The sequence below is a fragment of the Aotus nancymaae genome, unplaced genomic scaffold, assembly GCF_030222135.1.
Source record: "Aotus nancymaae isolate 86718 unplaced genomic scaffold, 86718_ANA_hifiasm-v0.15.2.pri h1tg000012l, whole genome shotgun sequence".
In the NCBI taxonomy this organism is placed as follows: Eukaryota; Metazoa; Chordata; class Mammalia; order Primates; family Aotidae; genus Aotus; species Aotus nancymaae.
Window position 1 is genome coordinate 25,546,435 of NW_026988423.1, and position 17,424 is coordinate 25,563,858.

The window sequence follows — 17,424 nt, forward strand, 5'->3', positions numbered from 1 at the left end:
GCAAACACTGAGTTATATGGGAATAATGAATGACTCACAGAAATATTTAGATTTCAAGACTTAAATGCAAATGTGTTGGGCTATTTTTTCTCCTATCAGCTGCATGAACTTGCAAACTAGAGGGATGGAGAAGTCATGCTTGTGGGCTTTTCATTAAAAATTGCTCCTGCCTCTCTGAATAGCGATGACCAAGAATGATCATCCAATACTTGGTGTATCCTGTGTTGGTGATTGGCCCCGTGGGTCACTTTGCTCCCTTCTGGAGGCAGGGCCTGCAGCCCAGATAAGTCACCCTAGCATTTCTCAAGCATGATGCCCACTTCCAAGTCCACCTGTGTTCACTTCTAGTGTTGCATCTGGTGAGGGAATGTAGATTCTTTGTCTCTTGATGATCTGTCCTGGAGAATAAAGGATAGATCATTTAATGTGATTTATACCCTGCCTGCCCTTTTCTGCGTTCCATGCCCCCTATAAAAAAGACTCCTATGTCTGGGTAGGCCAGGGTGAGTGTCACAGTGAGTTTGTGAGAACACACCAATAGGCAGCTGAGTATGGACATGACCTTTAAGTATACTGGCTGGTGGGAAGAGCAGAGGAAGAGTCACCCTGGCTGGGTCCCATCCATCAATGGATAATCAGTACAGTGCCAGCAAATAGCTAGTTTACCTTACTGGACAGAAGAGCCCTCCTTTCCTCTTGTCAGCCTAACTGGCTCTAAGTGCAGAGTGTTGTACAGATTTGCCTGATATGCTAGTCACTTTCAGTGCCCATGATTCAGCTGCCATGGTATGCTCCAGAACAGAGCCCGTACCTTGAGGCTGCCCAACAGGGGAGGGACCAAGAGGTCACCCCACATGCCTGCTGAAGAAGTGACCCCTTGCCAGGCCCCATATCCCAGCTCTAGAGAAAGGGGTATTGTCCACCTTTGCAGCTCCAGCCTGTTCTCTCAACCCTGTGATGGGGGTTGTTGTGAGGGGTTGACTTGTGTCCCCCCACCAAAATACATGCTGAAGTTCTAACCTCTAGGACCTGTGAATGTGCTCTCATTTGGAAGTAGGGTCTTTGCAGAGGTACTCAAGTGAAGATGAGGTCATACTAGATTAGGCTGGACCCTGATCCAATGTCTGCTGTCCTTATAAAAAGAGGGAAATTTGAACACAGACACATAGAGGAGAATGCCATGGGAATTGGAAGGCAGAGATTGGAGTGATGCATTTACAAGCCAAGAAGTACCAGGTATTGCTGGCAACCACCGAAAGCTGGAGGAGACAAAGAAGGACCCTTTCCTAGAGCCTGCAGAGAGAGCCTGGCCCCACCAACCCTCAATGTGGCCTTCCAGCCCCCAGAACTATGACATGATACATTTCTGTTGTTTTAAGCCACCAGTTGTGGTACTTTTTATGGCAGTCCCGGGAGATGAATATTGTTGTGTTGTTCTTATTTTAGAAAGGAAGAAACTGAGTTGCAATCAGTTTAAAAACATGGGCAAGGCCACATGTTAGTAAGTAAAAGAACAGGACTCAAACCCAGGAATGACGTGTTTGAAACCTGTGCTTTCTCCAGGACAGCAGCCTACCACCCTCCTGTGTGTGATCTTTGAATCACTTGCATAGGGCACTTTTGTGCACCCTTTTTCTCATTTGATCCTCAAGACGGTTCTTTGAAGAAAGAGGGCAGGTATGATAATTTCCAATTTACAGATAAGGAAACTGAAGTCATGCTTGGAGCTAGTCCAGGGCTGAGCCTGGAATTCAGGCCTCTTAACTCCAGGGCAGTGTCTTGCCATCATTACATCTGTGGGCACTCACTAGGCAGTCTTCCAGCCAGCACCATTTCTGGAGCTCCCCTCCCCCACATTGACCATTGGAGTCTGGGGACATCCAAAAGAAATGGATACACAGAGCTTTTGTCCTGACTACCCTGCTATGACTGCGGCAGCCATGCAGCTAGGCTCTGGCCTTGATGTCTAGATTTCTGGAGGGCACTAAAGCCCTGCTGGTCACTCAGTGGCCCATCAGGAACCAGCTGGTGGAAGGCACCTGACCCCAGGTGTTTTTGCCACCAGGAAACACCTGCTGCTAGGCTGCCCTCCGCACCTAGGGCACTACTGTCCTGAATACCAACTCTGGCCAGAAAGAAACTGCAATTTGCCAACCCTCTGGACATCCCAAATTGGGTTGTTGACTAAATATTTTCTACCACCTGAAAACCTGTATGAGCTCCCCTGCATTCATTTCTGGAATGTCAACTTTTATGTGCCAACTTGGCTATGTTATGTTGCTTAGATGCTTGGTCAACCACTAGTCAGGTGCTGCTGTGAAGGTATTCATAGATAGGACTAACATCTACAATGAATTGACTTCATAAAGGAGAATACACTCGATAATGTGGGTGGGCCTCATCCAATCAGCTCAAGGATGTAAGAGCAAAACCTGAGGTTTCCTGAAGAAGGAATTCTGCCTTAAGTCTATCACTTAGAAATCCTGCCTGAGTTTCTAGCCTGCCTGCCTTTTGGACTTATTAGCTCCCACAATCATGTGAGCCAATTTCTTACAATAAATCTCCCTGTCTCTCCCAATCTCTCTTTATCTCTCCATACACACACACAAACACACACATGCGCACGCACGTGCGCGCGCACACACACACACACACACACACCCCTGACTGTTGGGTGAAGATCCCTCTCCTCTTCTGGCCTCCACACTGAAGCGCCCAGATGCCACGTGGCTGCCTAGACCTGATTGATAACAGGGGGCCAGGCTGAGTAAGAAATGAGTGCTGGGACGAACAGCTTACACTAAGCAGAACTGACAGTTTATACGTTTATTCAACAAATATTTATCGAGTGCATTCTGTGTGTGAGACGCCATGCTTAGAAAGTACCGAAAAGTCAGCTGAGGAGAGAACAATCCCGAATTGACTAACCCAGGGGAGACCTGGTTAGAGTAAGTCAGAGACGACTGTTGCTGTGTCTGAAACAAAGGAGGTCTTAGCCAGATCTGCTCTGGTTAAAGGATGAACTGGTAGAGTCCACTCCAAGAGCCTAAATCTAAAATTATATAGAGATGCTATCTCTAATATCATAGTATAAAGGTAATGAAATTAAATACTGGTTGTTCATTGTTTTGCAATTTTTACCTAATTGTTAGTTATCTGTGAGCAAAAATATGGGTAATTTAATCACATTTATGATTTATAAGGACCTAGAATGTCTATGTTAGTTCTGCGTTTATGAGGTCACCTGACTGATGAGTTATTGTTACCAGAAACAGAGCATCTGGTGGTAATCAAACCTGTGTGCAAATGTAAAAATAATTAACTTAAAGTGCCTAGTTAAGAATTATTGTTAAAGCCTCCAAAATAATAAGTAGTGACAAGTATGTCTCTGAAGTCCAAATAAATAATTTGTGACTTTCCAGCGATCTAAGATTATCTAGGCATTTTCATGAACACAGATAATCAACAGTTGACTGTGGGGTATTTACCTTCTTCCTAACACTGGGTATAATCTCTGTTTCTGTTCAGGCATTCTTGGGACCAAAATAAGAATGTTTTGCTCTTTTTTTACCACCTACTCCCTGTTACTCACAAGCTGGCTGAGGATTCTGGCTTTGGCATTTGTTACTGTTTTTCCATCCTGCTTTTTAAAAGTCTCTCTCGCTCTCTCTGTCTCTCTCTTTCTCTCTCCCATCCCTCTCTCCTCTCTCTCTCTTTCTCTCTTTCTTTCTTTCTCACCCACCTTAAATGTCCAATATCCTTTTGTCTTCTCATTCTACCAACTCTCCCTGGACAATCTCACTTCCTCCCAAATCTGTGAATCTAACCTTGGCCTCTCCCCCGAGTTCCAGTAGTGTATTTCTGACACATTTCTTCACATCTCCACCTGGATGTCTCACAGACACCACAAAAACTGTGTCACAAACTGCATTCCATGTGTTTCTGACTCACACTTACCCTCCTTCCCTGTGCCACGTATCAGATAATGGAATCTCCATCCAGTAACCTGAGTCATCTTTAACTTTTCTTACCTTACACATTCCATTGGTCATCTCATCTCCCAAAGAGTTCTCAAATATACTGTGTATCCCCATTTGTGCCTTGGTTCAGGCTTTCCCAATCTCTGCTGCCATTCCTGCAGCCTGTATCCTCCTTTAGGGCAAGGCATTTCTTGTCCATTACTGGATCCCCATCAAAAGACCACAGTCCTTATAAGCATTTACCAAGAAACAGCAGAGTGAGAACCATGGAGTTTGGACCCAGACTGTCTGGGTTTTTCCCCAGCTTTTACAGTTATTAGATGCATACCACATACATCTCAGCTTATTCATTTGTAAAAATGGGTTGTCATGCAAATTAAATGAGAATACGTATGTAATGCACTCATAGCAGTGCCTGACATATGCACAATAAAGTGTTAGCTATTATACTCAATAAATGTATATTAAGTATTCCTTCATAATCTATTGTGCATACTGCAGCCTCGGTGTTGTTGTTGTTGTTGTTTAAAAAAAAAGTAATCATATCAACTTCCTACTTGAAATCATTCACCAGCTGCCCATCACTCACAAGAAAAAGTTCAATTTTCCTACATTCAGGTATTTGCCTGTAGGCAACTTTGCCCCTTGCTGCTCACTGATCTTTCGTCAGGTCAGCCCCTTCCTGCATCCTTCCTCATCTAGGTTCATGCTCATCTACTTGCCTCTCAACCAGCTAACAAACTTTTCCCTGGCTTTCAATACCCAGCTCAAATGGCACTTGCTCTTCCATGTGGCTCCCCTAGATGGAGGAGCCTATACTTCTATTACAATACTTTTAGGTTGCATTATATTATTCTTTGTTTATCTGTCTCTCCCTTTGTAGCCCCTAGTGGGAGGTACATTAAGGGAAAATTACCCTCTTGTCAGATCACAGATTTTTATGATATGATTTTAGGTGTAGAAAATGTGATCATCCTAAACATGCAGTAGTTACTTGATAGGAAGGAGGGAAAGGAAGGAGGGCAGGCCATAAATCCAGTGATCCTGTGGGCAGTGAGTGCTATGCTTTCCTCTGTGGCTCCTGATTAGGCAGCACTGAGCCACAGGAACCTGGGATTCTATTAGGGAAGCTTACAGGGCCCGTATTCCAGGCAGCAGGACAAGTGACCCAAATAGACTTTTTTTTTTTTTTCTTTTTTTACCTTCTGGCCTTTACCCTTGTAGGTCTTGAGAACAAAAAGAGGTGGGAGGCCGATGTTTCAGGCAGCCTAGATGCAGCTTCTGCTTAGGTCTGGCTGTAGTTGCTACCTGAACTCACTGCTGTCTCTCAATGTCTGCATATTCCACACACAACATAGCATCCACCTAAGAAGGTATCAGAATCCTTGGCTGGGGCCAGATGGGCTTCTAGGCTGTACGTAAATGGTCCAGCCTTTAGCCTTTGTTGTCCCGGTACTTCAAGGATGGGAGCCAAGTGGCAGGACATCTGAAGTTCAAGACTCTTGATTTCCCTGGCACATCAGCTCATCTCTTTGTACTGATAAGTTCAGTATTTGGTATGGCAGTATAATTCCAAGGACATTTTGCAGTCAAGGGTTTTGTGGTATTGATGCATACTTTGAGCTCTCAAGTATCTGTATGAATGGAGGGGAAAAGAACATGAAGAACCAAAACCATTTGTATTTGATGTTAGAGTATATCATGTAGTTTTCTGTCTCTTTTTTTCTGCAGCAGCAATTTACCTAATGATGTTTCGCTCAGATTAATATTAAAGTGAATTTGTATTCCTCAAGCACACCCTGACTGTTAGAGCAAGGCATCATCAGAGTGTGCCAGAAGCCAACCTGGGATTCAGCGTTTGGCCATAGAACCCCTATGTGAATAAATCTCATCTGAACAGTTCATCGTTGCTGGGTGCAGTGATGCACACTTATAATCTCAGCCACTTCGGAGGCTGAAGCAGGAATATCACCAGGGTTTGAGGCCGCAGTGAGCTATGACTGCACTCCAGCCTGAGCAACAGAGCAACATCCCATCTCTTAAAAAATTAAATAAGTTAAAATAAAAACTCAATATTGACATCTCCAAGGAGATTGGGTATATGTCTAAGGTGGTTGTATGTTGACTCACATCTCCTAATTTATAAAGCACTTTCACGTACAGTCTCTGGCTTAATGCAACAATGCCCTGAAGCCAGTTGTATGATTCTCATTTTACAGGACAAAATTCTGAAACTCTGTGAGCCCAGTTAGTGCACAGGAAAGAGGAAAGTCGACCAGGTTTTTTTACTTGGGGGCAGTGAAACCAGGTTTTTGGTCTCCAAGTTTCATACCCGTCCAACTATCTGTCTTTATGGTATTATAGGTGTATTTCTTCAGTGTCAACGCCGTGCTTTCAACGATCACTCTTTCACGATCCTTTACTATCTGAGGATACTATTTCTGATCCCATAGAGGGTCCCAAGCCAGCTAGAACGTCTGAGACTCCCTGGAAAATGTGAACTTACCACTTTCCCCCCTACCAACCTGTTCCACCTTTGGTTAACAAATGGGGAAGTTTTATACTCTGTTGTTTTTCTCTTCTTAATTCTCAGCTAGAGTCTTCTTTCTCAAGAAAAAAAAAAAAAGAAAAAGCAGGCAGTGGTAAGAAAAAAGTGAGAGAGAAATAAATGCTGATATTAAATTAATCCATGACATTGCTGGATGTATTACCCGCTTTTCAAGAAGGTCTGTTTCGTTTCAGAAAGACTGTCTAGGAAAATGGAGAACAATGCTAAGTAAACCAGTGAATCATTTCTAATACTGTTTAATACTCTGTTATAAGAAAATGGAAAATGAATAGAGTTCTGTTCCTTAAAGCTAAGTAACATGATAGCCCATATAATGGAAATATAGATCCCTGAATGTATAATCATGTTAATATTGGTTATTTGTTGAGTGACTCTCTCTCAAGAAGCTCAAGGTGTGTTATCAACATTATTTTAGTAATTCTTACGGCCCCTCTTCATGTGGATTAAGGTGCTGTGTTCATGACGCTCCTTTCTATGGGAGAAAACAATGGCACACAGGAAGTTGAGTGGCTTACCTAGCACTGCCACTCAGCACATCCAGATCAGTGCCAGGATTAGAATGTAGATCTCCTCACACCAGATTTTCAGCCAGGAAGTGAAAATAGGTACACTAGGTATGAGTTCTATGGGCAACAGACCCATCTGGTCTGTTTATGTGGATAGGAATTAATTACTTGCTTCCTTTTTTCTTCTTGGAGTCAGAGGTGGAGAGTGCATGCTAAAGCAAAATATCAGCAGGGCAATCCATTGCAGACACACTAGGGGAAGCCGTCCATGGGATCCTGCTGAGGGATAGGAAGAAATCACCTCCTCCTGCCTCTCCCAGAAGGAGTCTTGGAGAGACTGCGTTCTCTTACCTCTTCAGCCCTGGACAGTGTTTAATTGACCATTGGGCACTGCTGGGAGTTGACTATATCACAAGCAACCTTCCTATAAATTGCCATTTAGTTCTAAGGACTGTAAAAAAGCACATAAAGGACACTTTGTCCTTGGCTATGCTGGGAGGAGATGGAGTTTGGGGAAGGAAGAGAGCTGACATCACGCATTTGTGTAGGGAAATGGTAACTAGGCTACAGAGCCCTAACACAGATCCAAAAGAACCTGCCACGTGTCTGGTCCTCTCTGTCAGTGACTTCTTTGGGAAGGTTGAGGCAGGATCAAGTTCTAAAGGTTGCAATCACTGGCTTTTAAGAGTCATCCTTCCAGAAGAAAGCCTGGTATTGCCCTAAGTGCTTCTCTGGAGGAACTCTCATGATGCATGTATTACAGTCATAGAAACTCCAGGAATTCTGAAAAGTGGCTGTAGCCAGATAGCATCCTTCCCTGAAGCGTCTTTAACATGTGTCAGTATAAGACAGAAAGTTTAGTATTTCTTGTCCATTGCAGAAGGCATCAGTATAAAAGAAAGTTCCCTTCTTTGTAACACACCATCTCCCCACTACTGACCTCTTCACTCACAGCTACCATTAGACAGAAGGGGAGCAAACACACATATAGCTCTATGTGTTAACTCACTGGGTTCTCAAAACAACCCCATGAGGTAGTTTTTATTATTACCTGCATGTTACACAGGAGGAAACAGGGACCTAGAGGTTACCCAACTTACCCAGGATTGCGTGTCTCATAAATGTGGAGCCAGAATTCAATCTTGGGCAGTCTGGCTCCAGAGTCTGGATTTTATTCACTACCTGTCCTGACTGTCTGGCCCTAGTTTGCCCATGCATTTGGCTCCAGACTCTGGGAAAGCAATTGCATTCTTCCTAGAATGTAATTTCTTCCAGTACACTTAGAGTGAAGTATCAGTGAATTAACAGATTATTTTTGAGGACAAGAGGAACTTTGGGCATGCAAGGGGCAGGGTTCATGCCACTTCATAGCTCCATGGATGGCCCCACTACTATCATGCAAAGGACCTACACACACCAGGATTGTGGTCAGTTGATGACCAGCCCTTCACATCTCTCCCTCCGTCAAAGAGCATCAAGGTTGCTGATTGATGGTCAGTCCGAAGCACAGTCTAAACATCAAGGGAGCTAGTTCTAATTTTGCTGGCATCTAGTTTTCAATTTCATCAGCACAGCTTGACCTGTCTTCGACATCTGGAGCATAGACTCTATATAACCACCTATCTACTTCCAAAGTGGTTGTATTTACCAGCAGGAACTGGCCCAACTCACAGTCAACAGAGATGTGTATAAATCAATACAAATGCCTATAAATACAACAGAGTCACAATAAATGGTGATGGGTATAAATAAATAATGTTTAAGAGTACTCTAAGAGGGTGTGTAGGTTGAGAGTTCACTGGCATTGGGGAGAAGGCGTGGGATTAATTAGGGAGTAAATAAAAATGCAAAGATGAAAAGGAGAGGAAGATGCAGTACAGCTGCCATTTGAATGAAGGAGAGTGTGGCGTGCTTATGGCACAGCTCAATGAATGAGCACCAGAAAAATTGAAGCCATCACCAGTGATTTGAGCGAGGCACTTAACCTCCCTGGATCTCAGTTCTTCCATCTATCAGTATGGAAAATTGGGTATTGAAATCAAGAGAACATGGTGAAGCACTTTGAGTTCTTCAGAAGAAAGGCATTACCATCATGCCTCCTTTGGGGTAAGGAAAATCAATTATTTGAAAGAAATGCCTATAGCAGATGACACCTGATTTGCCCCAAGCACCAGTAACTCACATGTCTTTGGGAAGAAAGTGATCTAAAGCATCTGCTTAGAAAAAAATGGTAGACACTCAGAATCTTGCAGAAAACATACTTCTCTTTGGCATAATAGAAACAGCATGGATTTAGCCTAAGCCAAGGCTGTATAAGCCTGGCCCCAAATCTCAACTCACTGCCCATTCTTAGCTCTTCCAGTTGGCATCAGTCAATCACAAGTAGAATCTGACGTTGCCTTGCCAGTGTGACTGATAGGTTTCTGGGGGAGCTGTGTTTATGTCTTGGTTTTTGTTTGTGTGATTTTCTGTGTTTTATAACTTCAGTCTCTAGGAATTTTTCCCACAGTTGTGCATCATTCCTTATCACCCATAACCAAATATGGCAGCTTTAAATAGTGCTGTCATTTTCCTCAATTTCACTTGTTGTGATATAATCAGGTATAGATTTCTGACATTGAGCATCTAATGGGGTTCAGATTCAGAAAGCAACAGTAATAGATTTTTCAGTTGAGAGACAGAGTGAAACAGTCATAAGTGACAGGGCACATGGAATTCATGCACATTTGCTCAGAGAAACTCTGGGGTCGAAAAAGACTCCAGGAGTGGACCACACTAGTGACTTCTGTTGCAGTAGCTGTATAGGCATGATCAGCTCCTTTTGTGCTTCTGGACTCTGTATACGGGTTCTACCCTCTCTGTGTCTTCCTGTGTCTTCCTCTGGCTCTTAGGATGATGAAGGAAACACAGTCAAGCCATGATGGACACAGGAATGATTAATTGGGGACTTAGATTCTGCTGCTCTGAAGTCCTTTGCTTCCTCTTAGAGGATTTATGTAATGATGGGATGAGACAAGCTCAAATGATCTCCTCCTTCTTATCTTGTTCCCTTCCCTGAGTTATTGGGTTTGTCCCCTAGAATTTTCATTTTTCCAGTAATACCTGAGTGTTGTATGCAGACTGAGCAGGGATGCAGAAGGGGTCAGAGAATTGCAAATGGTATCAAAGGGCAGTTCCGTGGTCTGAGCCCATACTGTGAAAGAAAAAGTTTCAGATAGGCCATGTGAGCGGTCACTGTCATGCTGCTGAAAGGTCACAGTGCCCAAGAACAGCTGCCCTTTTTGGCAGAGGATGAGTATTTACGTCGTCTCCATGCACCCTCCGGCTCTTGTCCCAAAGAGGAAAATAAAACCGCAGCACAGGTGGAAGAAAACACAGTGTGCCCACGGGCATCCTAAGAAGGAAGGTAAAAGCATCCAGAAGAGGAGCTGAAAATCACCCATGATGGGGGCTATGCAGATACAACAGGAGTGAGCAGAACTGTCTCCTCCCACCTGCCTCAGATGCAGCCGTGGAAACAGCTATTGTTACTTGGGGTTTCTCAGCTTCTTCTAGCTTCCTCTGGATAATGCAAGCTCAGAAGGCTGGTTGAGTTTGGCTTGTTATTGGCAAAGAGAGTTCCCTTTTGTGTTTCTGGGAACCCCTGTGTAAAACTGACATACCTTGATAGTGACAGGTTGCGCGATGATCTTGAGCTTAAACACTCACCTATTCACAGAACCCTGAGCTTAGTACCGATTTTCAGTCCTATCCATGGACTTCCTAGATTTCTGGGATCATAAAATCATAGCATTTTCCATTTACAATAGTCCTTAGGGAGCATCTAGTCCAGTGGTTTTATAGTAGATGAAAGAAACCAGCCTGGCACCAGACAGGGTAGCAGCACAGAGCTGCAGAGAACATGCCCTGGCTGCAGTGGGCAGCCCACACTCAGCTTCAGCCAATTGGAAAGCTGAACTCTGTGTTGCCAGATCACCCCATTTTTTTAAAAGCCAGAAATCTAGATTTGTATGTGAAGTTACCTAATTATTTAATGCTGGCAACTAATACAAATAGGTAAACACTGCAGGGTAAACAGTGCGAGTCTGTGGGCTGTATGTGTCCATAGGCCCCCAGCGTGTCACCTCGGATCCAGCCCACTCCAACTGAGGCCAGAGAAGGGTGGGGACTTGTCTGAGACCACACGGGTCAAGACTTGGAGCCGGTGACTTAACTCCAACCTTCTCATTCCATTTTGTTTTCCTGTGAAAAATGGCGGGGAGCTTGGCGTCCAGGATTCCATTCCTGGCTCCATCGTCTGGTTCACAGGACTCTGGCCAAACTCATCCCTGGGCTTGCAACAAACTGTGTTTTCCCATGGCACAGTGGTATGAGCCCTGGGCTTTGAGTCAGAAGACATGGGCTTGTTTGGGTCCCGGCTCTTCCACTTACGAGCTGTGGAACCTTGGGCACGTGTCTGGCTGCCCTCGACTTTGGCTTCTTCACTCGTAAAATGAGAGTAATAATTTGTGCCTCCCAGGACTGTTTTGACATGGGAAGGGCTCACTGTGTGAGACCACCCCGCAAACAGAACCCAAAGATTCCAGTTGTATTAGCATCCTCGTGAAAAAGATGTGTCTAAGAGGGGTGCTGTGGTCACATCCAGCCATGCAGACAGCAGGAGCTCAAAGGTGCTCCCCAAGCCCATCCTCAACCCCCTATGGAGGACACAGGGTGGCACATGGGGGCACTGAGGGTTGTTCCTCTTTGCCAGCACAAAGCCTGCCTCACCCCACGAAGTGGCACGGCCCCTGCTGCTGTTGTGTCGCCTGCTGAGGTCAGGGCTGGATAGTGTTGTTTGGAGCAGCCTGGCTACACCCTCATTCCCGGTGTCATTTGAACCAATCACCCAGAACCCGGAGAAATGGGAACTGGGGCCAGACCCACACTCACTACCTCCTCTGCCCTGCCTAGCCCAAGGTCGTTTTGACTGAATGTGTGCGGTGAATCTTTTTTTTCTCCATTTCCAGGGACGCAAACCCGGCTATTTCTCCTTCCTGGACCCGTTTTCTCCAGGCGTCTGGCTCTTCATGCTTCTAGCCTATCTGGCTGTCAGCTGTGTCCTCTTCCTGGTGGCTCGGTATGCTCCTCTTCCCTTCCCCGTCCGCACACTGCCACCTCGTGTCCACCTCTGGGAACTGCATGGGGAGGGGGTGGGGAGGAGGAGACGGGTGGGTTGGGAAGATCTTGGTGCCAAACTAGAGGGACAGGAGAAGGACTCGGGACCTGAAATGCTGTTTGCCCAGCTGTCGACCTCATGCTGCCCATCCAAACATTCCCCACCGTGGCTTCGCTTCTGCACCTCTGCCTCCTGTTCTATCCCTCTTCCCCCCAAGACCCTCACCCATGCCCCCTGCTTATGTAGCAGCTCTGGCAAGAGAGGAGGGGTGGGGTGGCAGGAGGATGACTCTGATTAAGCACTGTGCATTTGGCTGCCCTGGCATCAGCCATTGCCACAAAGGATCTGCCACAAAGTGCTGAATGACAAGAAACAGAGCCTGCGAATCTGGACTGGGGCACTGGGGGCTGCAGTGGCACAGGCCAGGGAGAAGGCCTCCTCTGCATACAGCCTGAGTCTGCCTCTGAAAACACAGCTGCTTGTCGAATGGGAACCATGAGGCTGGTGGCGGGCGGCAAGGAGGTGGCATGGGGAGAGGCATTTTCAAGAAGTGCTGAGTTGAGACACATGGACCAGACCAGGGAGTGGGGAGAAGCCCTTTCCTATCCCCAGGAAACCAGGAGTTGCCCTGGCCCTATGGAAAAACCCAAGGAGCAGCCTGAGGCTGTGGCCTACCAAGCACGTGCTCAGAAAAGGAGGTTTTGCTCAAGGCCACAGGCTAGTGGACTAGCCTGGGCTGCAGGGGAGCCAGCTTAATCCCCCAGAAGTGGGATGAGCCCTGGTGGCTCCCAGCAGCTCACTCAGGTCCCTGCTGCTGCTAGCCCTCCACTTCCTGCGGTGGAGGCTCACAAAGGGCTGTTGTGTGGGAGCAGAGAACTACTCAGGAGGAGCGACTGGAAATCTGTCCATGGCTCTGTTTGCAGGTGTCTCCTCAGTTTGTTACCTTTGCCATGGTGGCAGGCAGACAGTTTCAGAGTGCACATCACACCTCTGTGGGGTGTATGGGGTCTTCCCCTAGGCATGCTCATTCAGTGGATTGAGTGGGGCACTCAGGGATGGAGCTGCTAGGGAATCCTAGGGAACCCCATGAGCCCTAGGGAACCACAGGATACCTAACCCCAGCCTGCCTAAGAAGGGTTGCATCAAGCCGTCTGCACACACCTCTTCCAGTAGAGACCAAGATCTCCAAGATCAGGAATGTCTTTGGGGCCCATAAGGTACAGCCCAAATAAGACAGTCCTGATGACAATCTGGTCATCTTCAGAAGTGGCAGAGTTTGCTGGTTGGGCACCACCAACCCCTCTGGGGCCTGTAGGCATGGCCACTGTTGAATATCTGCTGTCAGTGATGGCTGGCGAGACGGGGAGCTAACGTGCTGTCTGACACCTTCCCTCTCTACTTTGCCACACCGCTGCCACGTTAGGAGGCTGTCTATGTGAGCCCTGATGCCACTGCTCTGTAATTCACACTTGCCCCTTGGATGTGAGCCTTTGGGTATGACATGCCACAGCACTCAGGTCACCTCGATGGCCTTGGAAAGAGTCTTGGGGCTTGGTGAGCAGATACACACAAGCCTATTTCAGCACACCCACAGCAGCCTGGAGCTTTCATCCAGCCCTGGGGTGTGACGCTGCCCCTCTCCGCCCCCCTCCACATCCAAACACACCATCTTCAGCATCTAGCATCACAGAAAGGTTAACAGAAAATGTGCTAAAGGGCTAACCACATGGCCTCTTTCTGTCTTCTGTCTCTCTCTACACACACACACACACACACACACACACACACACACACACACACACACAATACTGGAGTCTAGGTATTCTGTCTTAAGGTAGTGATTTTCAAACATGGTTCTATGGACTGCAAAGACTCCTGGGAGCTAACAGAGCCTCTAGGGGTAGAATGACAAGAGGCCTGGCAGCCAGAACCCTGGATCCCCAACACCTCCTCATCCAGACCAGCTGTACTTTTATGTATTGTACTTCTGGATAAGATTTTACGGGGAAAAAAAGTCTGAAAACAACAGTTCTTGGGTAGCCATTCCCAAGTGAGCTGATCTTCACAGTCCTATAGGAGCTTTTAGACATTTGAATTCTCAAGACTCTCTAGGGGAAGGGCCAGAGAATCTGCATCTTTGAAGTTCCCCAGATCCCACCAATGGTCCGTAGGCTTGCGAGCCATCAAGGTGGGGCAGCACGAGTGCCAGCCAGCTCCTTGGGATCTGCACAGAGGGACAGTGCACATCTCACAGTACACGGGGCCAACGCTGGCACGTTCATGTTATGCTCAGGAAAGGGAGGCGTGGACGGAAACAGGAAGCAGCAAGAGTAGGAACACTAAGTGCACATCAGGCCAAGTGCAGGACGGGAAAGCCGTGTGATGATAACATCCAGCACACAGCGCCCCACCCTCCTGGGGGGTGCACACCTGTGCATGCAGGTTCTCTCGTCAAAGCTGGAAGTCTTTGCGTGGGAGATGGGCTGGGGTTGCAAGTGTCTGCCTGGCGGGCAGGGGAAGAGAGGGCATTCTAGGCATCAAAGGGGCTGCTCAGAGAGATGCCAGTGGTGAGACTGAGGGACAGCGGGGGAGTGTCCTGGTCTCACCCCGAAGGCACAGAGCTTAGAGCAGCCCTTCTCAGCTCCATGCGCCCCTCACGCTCACTGGGAAACTTGAAACAAATACTGGTGCCCAGGCCCTACCTGAGCCAATGAAACCAGTATCTTTGGGAGTGGAATTCAAGCAGCAGCATTTTTTTAAAGCTTCTGGGGAGGTCTGAACACAGTTGGGGGAAAGCCTGGCCCTAGACACCATCCAGGCCAGTGGCTCTCAGTGTGGACACTGGGCGGGTGGCATCAGCATCATCTGGTAACTTGGGAATTCTTAGGTCTCACCTCAGACTTACGGATGCAGAAGCTTTGGGGCTGGAGTCCAGCCAGCTGTGTCAGCACACTGGCTTGGTGGTTCTGGGGTAGGCTGAGGCTGGAGGGCCTCTGCTCTAGGCTAAGCATCTTCAAACCGTGGTTCTAAGGGACGCTAACATCTCTGTCATCACCCTGTCACTGGTAGTGACAGAATAAGCGGCTTCCCAGGCTGTCCACCTCTTGACACTCCCAATCTCAAGGGCTCCACTTTCATCTTTTCTTTTCTTCTTTTTTTTTTTTTGAGACAGGGTCTCACTGTGTCTGTCTAGACTGGAGTACAGTGGTGCAATCTTGGCTCACTGCAGCGTCTACCTCCCGGGCTCAGGTGATTCTCCCACCTCAGCCTCTTGAGTAGCTGGGATTACAGGCATGCACCGCCACACCTGGCTAATTATTTTTGTATTTTTTAGTAGGAATGGGTTTTGCTATGTTGCCCAGGCTGGTCTCGAACCCCTGGACTCAAGCAATCCACACACCTCGGCATCCCAAAGTGCTGGGATTGCAGGCGTGAGCCACCACACCCACCATCCTCTCTTGTATTTTGGAGTTCCACATCAGAATTTATTGGGGGAAAAGTCTCTTTGATTAAAAAAAATTTTGAGAACCATCAGCCCAGTCCAACCTGCTTCATTTTTCTGGTTGCAAAACTCCAAGTCCAATAAAGGGAGGTGACTTGCCCAAGGCCACAGGCTGGCCTCAGAGGTGAGACCAGCCTGGAGAGCCTGCCCGTGTCCCTTCACACCCCTCCTTTGTGGCACTAGTATAAGTTCCTTTTCTCTCACAGGTTGACACCCTACGAGTGGTACAGCCCACACCCATGTGCCCAGGGCCGGTGCAACCTCCTGGTGAACCAGTACTCCCTGGGCAACAGCCTCTGGTTTCCAGTTGGGGGCTTCATGCAGCAAGGCTCCACCATCGCCCCTCGCGCCTTGTCCACCCGCTGTGTCAGTGGCGTCTGGTAAGGCCCCAGCAGAGGTGAACCAGGCCAAGTGGGGCAGGGACACAAAAGGGATCCTCTGATAAGCCGGCCGTAGCTGCCGGTAGCAGCCCTGCGGGAGAGCCCCAGAGCCTCTGCCTCTTACAGCAGACACAAGCAGGGAGCTGAGTGCTTTCTGCCTACTCGGAAGCTTGGGGCAATGGACGGGGCCTGCTCTGTACCATCTGCTCCCCTTCCCCTTACTCAGCCTCTGGGGTCTGGATGCAGAGGGGAGCCAAGGCAGGAAGGGAGAGGAGGTGAGAAAGCAGTCTTGATGACCTTCAGCAAAGCAGTGGTGACTTCCTGACCTGAAAATGACCTGAGGTTTGAGAAGGCATATGCAGATGTATGCAAATATGGGCCTGCTGGCAGGAAGTCCCTGCAGGAAGAAGCCAGACTGGCTGCCACATCACACCCCCTCTGCCAGCCTTCTGAGGTTTTGTGTCTTTGCCCTTGGCTCTGGGGACTTGCTGGCCTGTTCACCTCAGCAGGTGTAGGAAAATGCAAACTCCTGTCTTTCAGAGTTGAGCAAATGATTAAATATATGGGAAAGCTCTCTGAAAACTTGAAAGTGCTACATAAATGTATGGACTGATCATAGTTAATAGACCATTATGGGGGCAAATGAAATCAAAACAGATATATGTATGTGACCTAGAGAGGCGAGTTTGTAGAACACAACTTTTTGATCCTCTCTTAAAAATCTGCTGTGGGTTTGACTGCCATAGCGTATAGGACTTCCGACCTTAGTTCTCCGCCTTCCTTCTCAGCGTGTTTAGCCATAGGAAGAGGAAAGGTGATGTCTCCACCCTTGGGTGCCGGTGCCCAGAGCGGGTGGTCTGGACAGGATTACTGGGGGAGCCGCTGGGCTGTTGGAAGGTGAAAAGGCAGCTGAGACAGCCACGCCTTCCTGTCTGGTGTTTCCATTTTCCATGAAAAACAATAAATGTGTCAGTATTTAAACCACCTGGACGAGATGCTCACCTGTTACCAGATAGTTCAGAGAAGTCACTGAGTAGATCGCCGTGGAGAAGGGAGCTCAGGTCCCCAGGAAGAGAGATGGATGGCCTCAGCAAGGAGAGTCACGGAAGTCATACAAAATCCGGGAATGTGGGCAGAAGCCCTGGGAGAGGAGCATCTGGGGATGTGGATCTCTTTCTCCCTGGCCTTTTCCTTCTGGAGAGTGACTGCTCCCACAGATGCAGCTGGGGCCCCATTGCCCACTTCATCCACTTGTCAGCTCTACCCTTACCCCAGGAAACTCCTCCTCCAGGACCTAGCCATCCTGCAGGCTGCCCTGTCCTGAGGAGG

The 17,424-nt window shown here is 47.5% G+C and overlaps 1 protein-coding gene and 1 long non-coding RNA gene across 2 annotated transcripts in view; one reads left to right on the forward strand and one right to left on the reverse strand.

Moving 5' to 3' along the window:
• Positions 1-17,424, forward strand: part of GRIK4 (glutamate ionotropic receptor kainate type subunit 4) — a 388,236-nt gene that overhangs the window by 338,477 nt on the left and 32,335 nt on the right. The window contains exons 16-17 of the mRNA XM_021671204.2: positions 12,065-12,174; positions 15,922-16,095. Coding sequence (XP_021526879.1) covers positions 12,065-12,174; positions 15,922-16,095 — 284 coding nt within the window. The remainder of the gene's footprint in view (positions 1-12,064; positions 12,175-15,921; positions 16,096-17,424) is intronic.
• On the reverse strand, positions 46-17,177 carry LOC110568355 (uncharacterized). The gene is made up of 3 exons (XR_002478649.2): positions 17,098-17,177; positions 10,158-10,248; positions 46-398 (listed from the first exon to the last, which is right to left on the reverse strand). It is a non-coding gene; the product is annotated as an uncharacterized LOC110568355 (long non-coding RNA).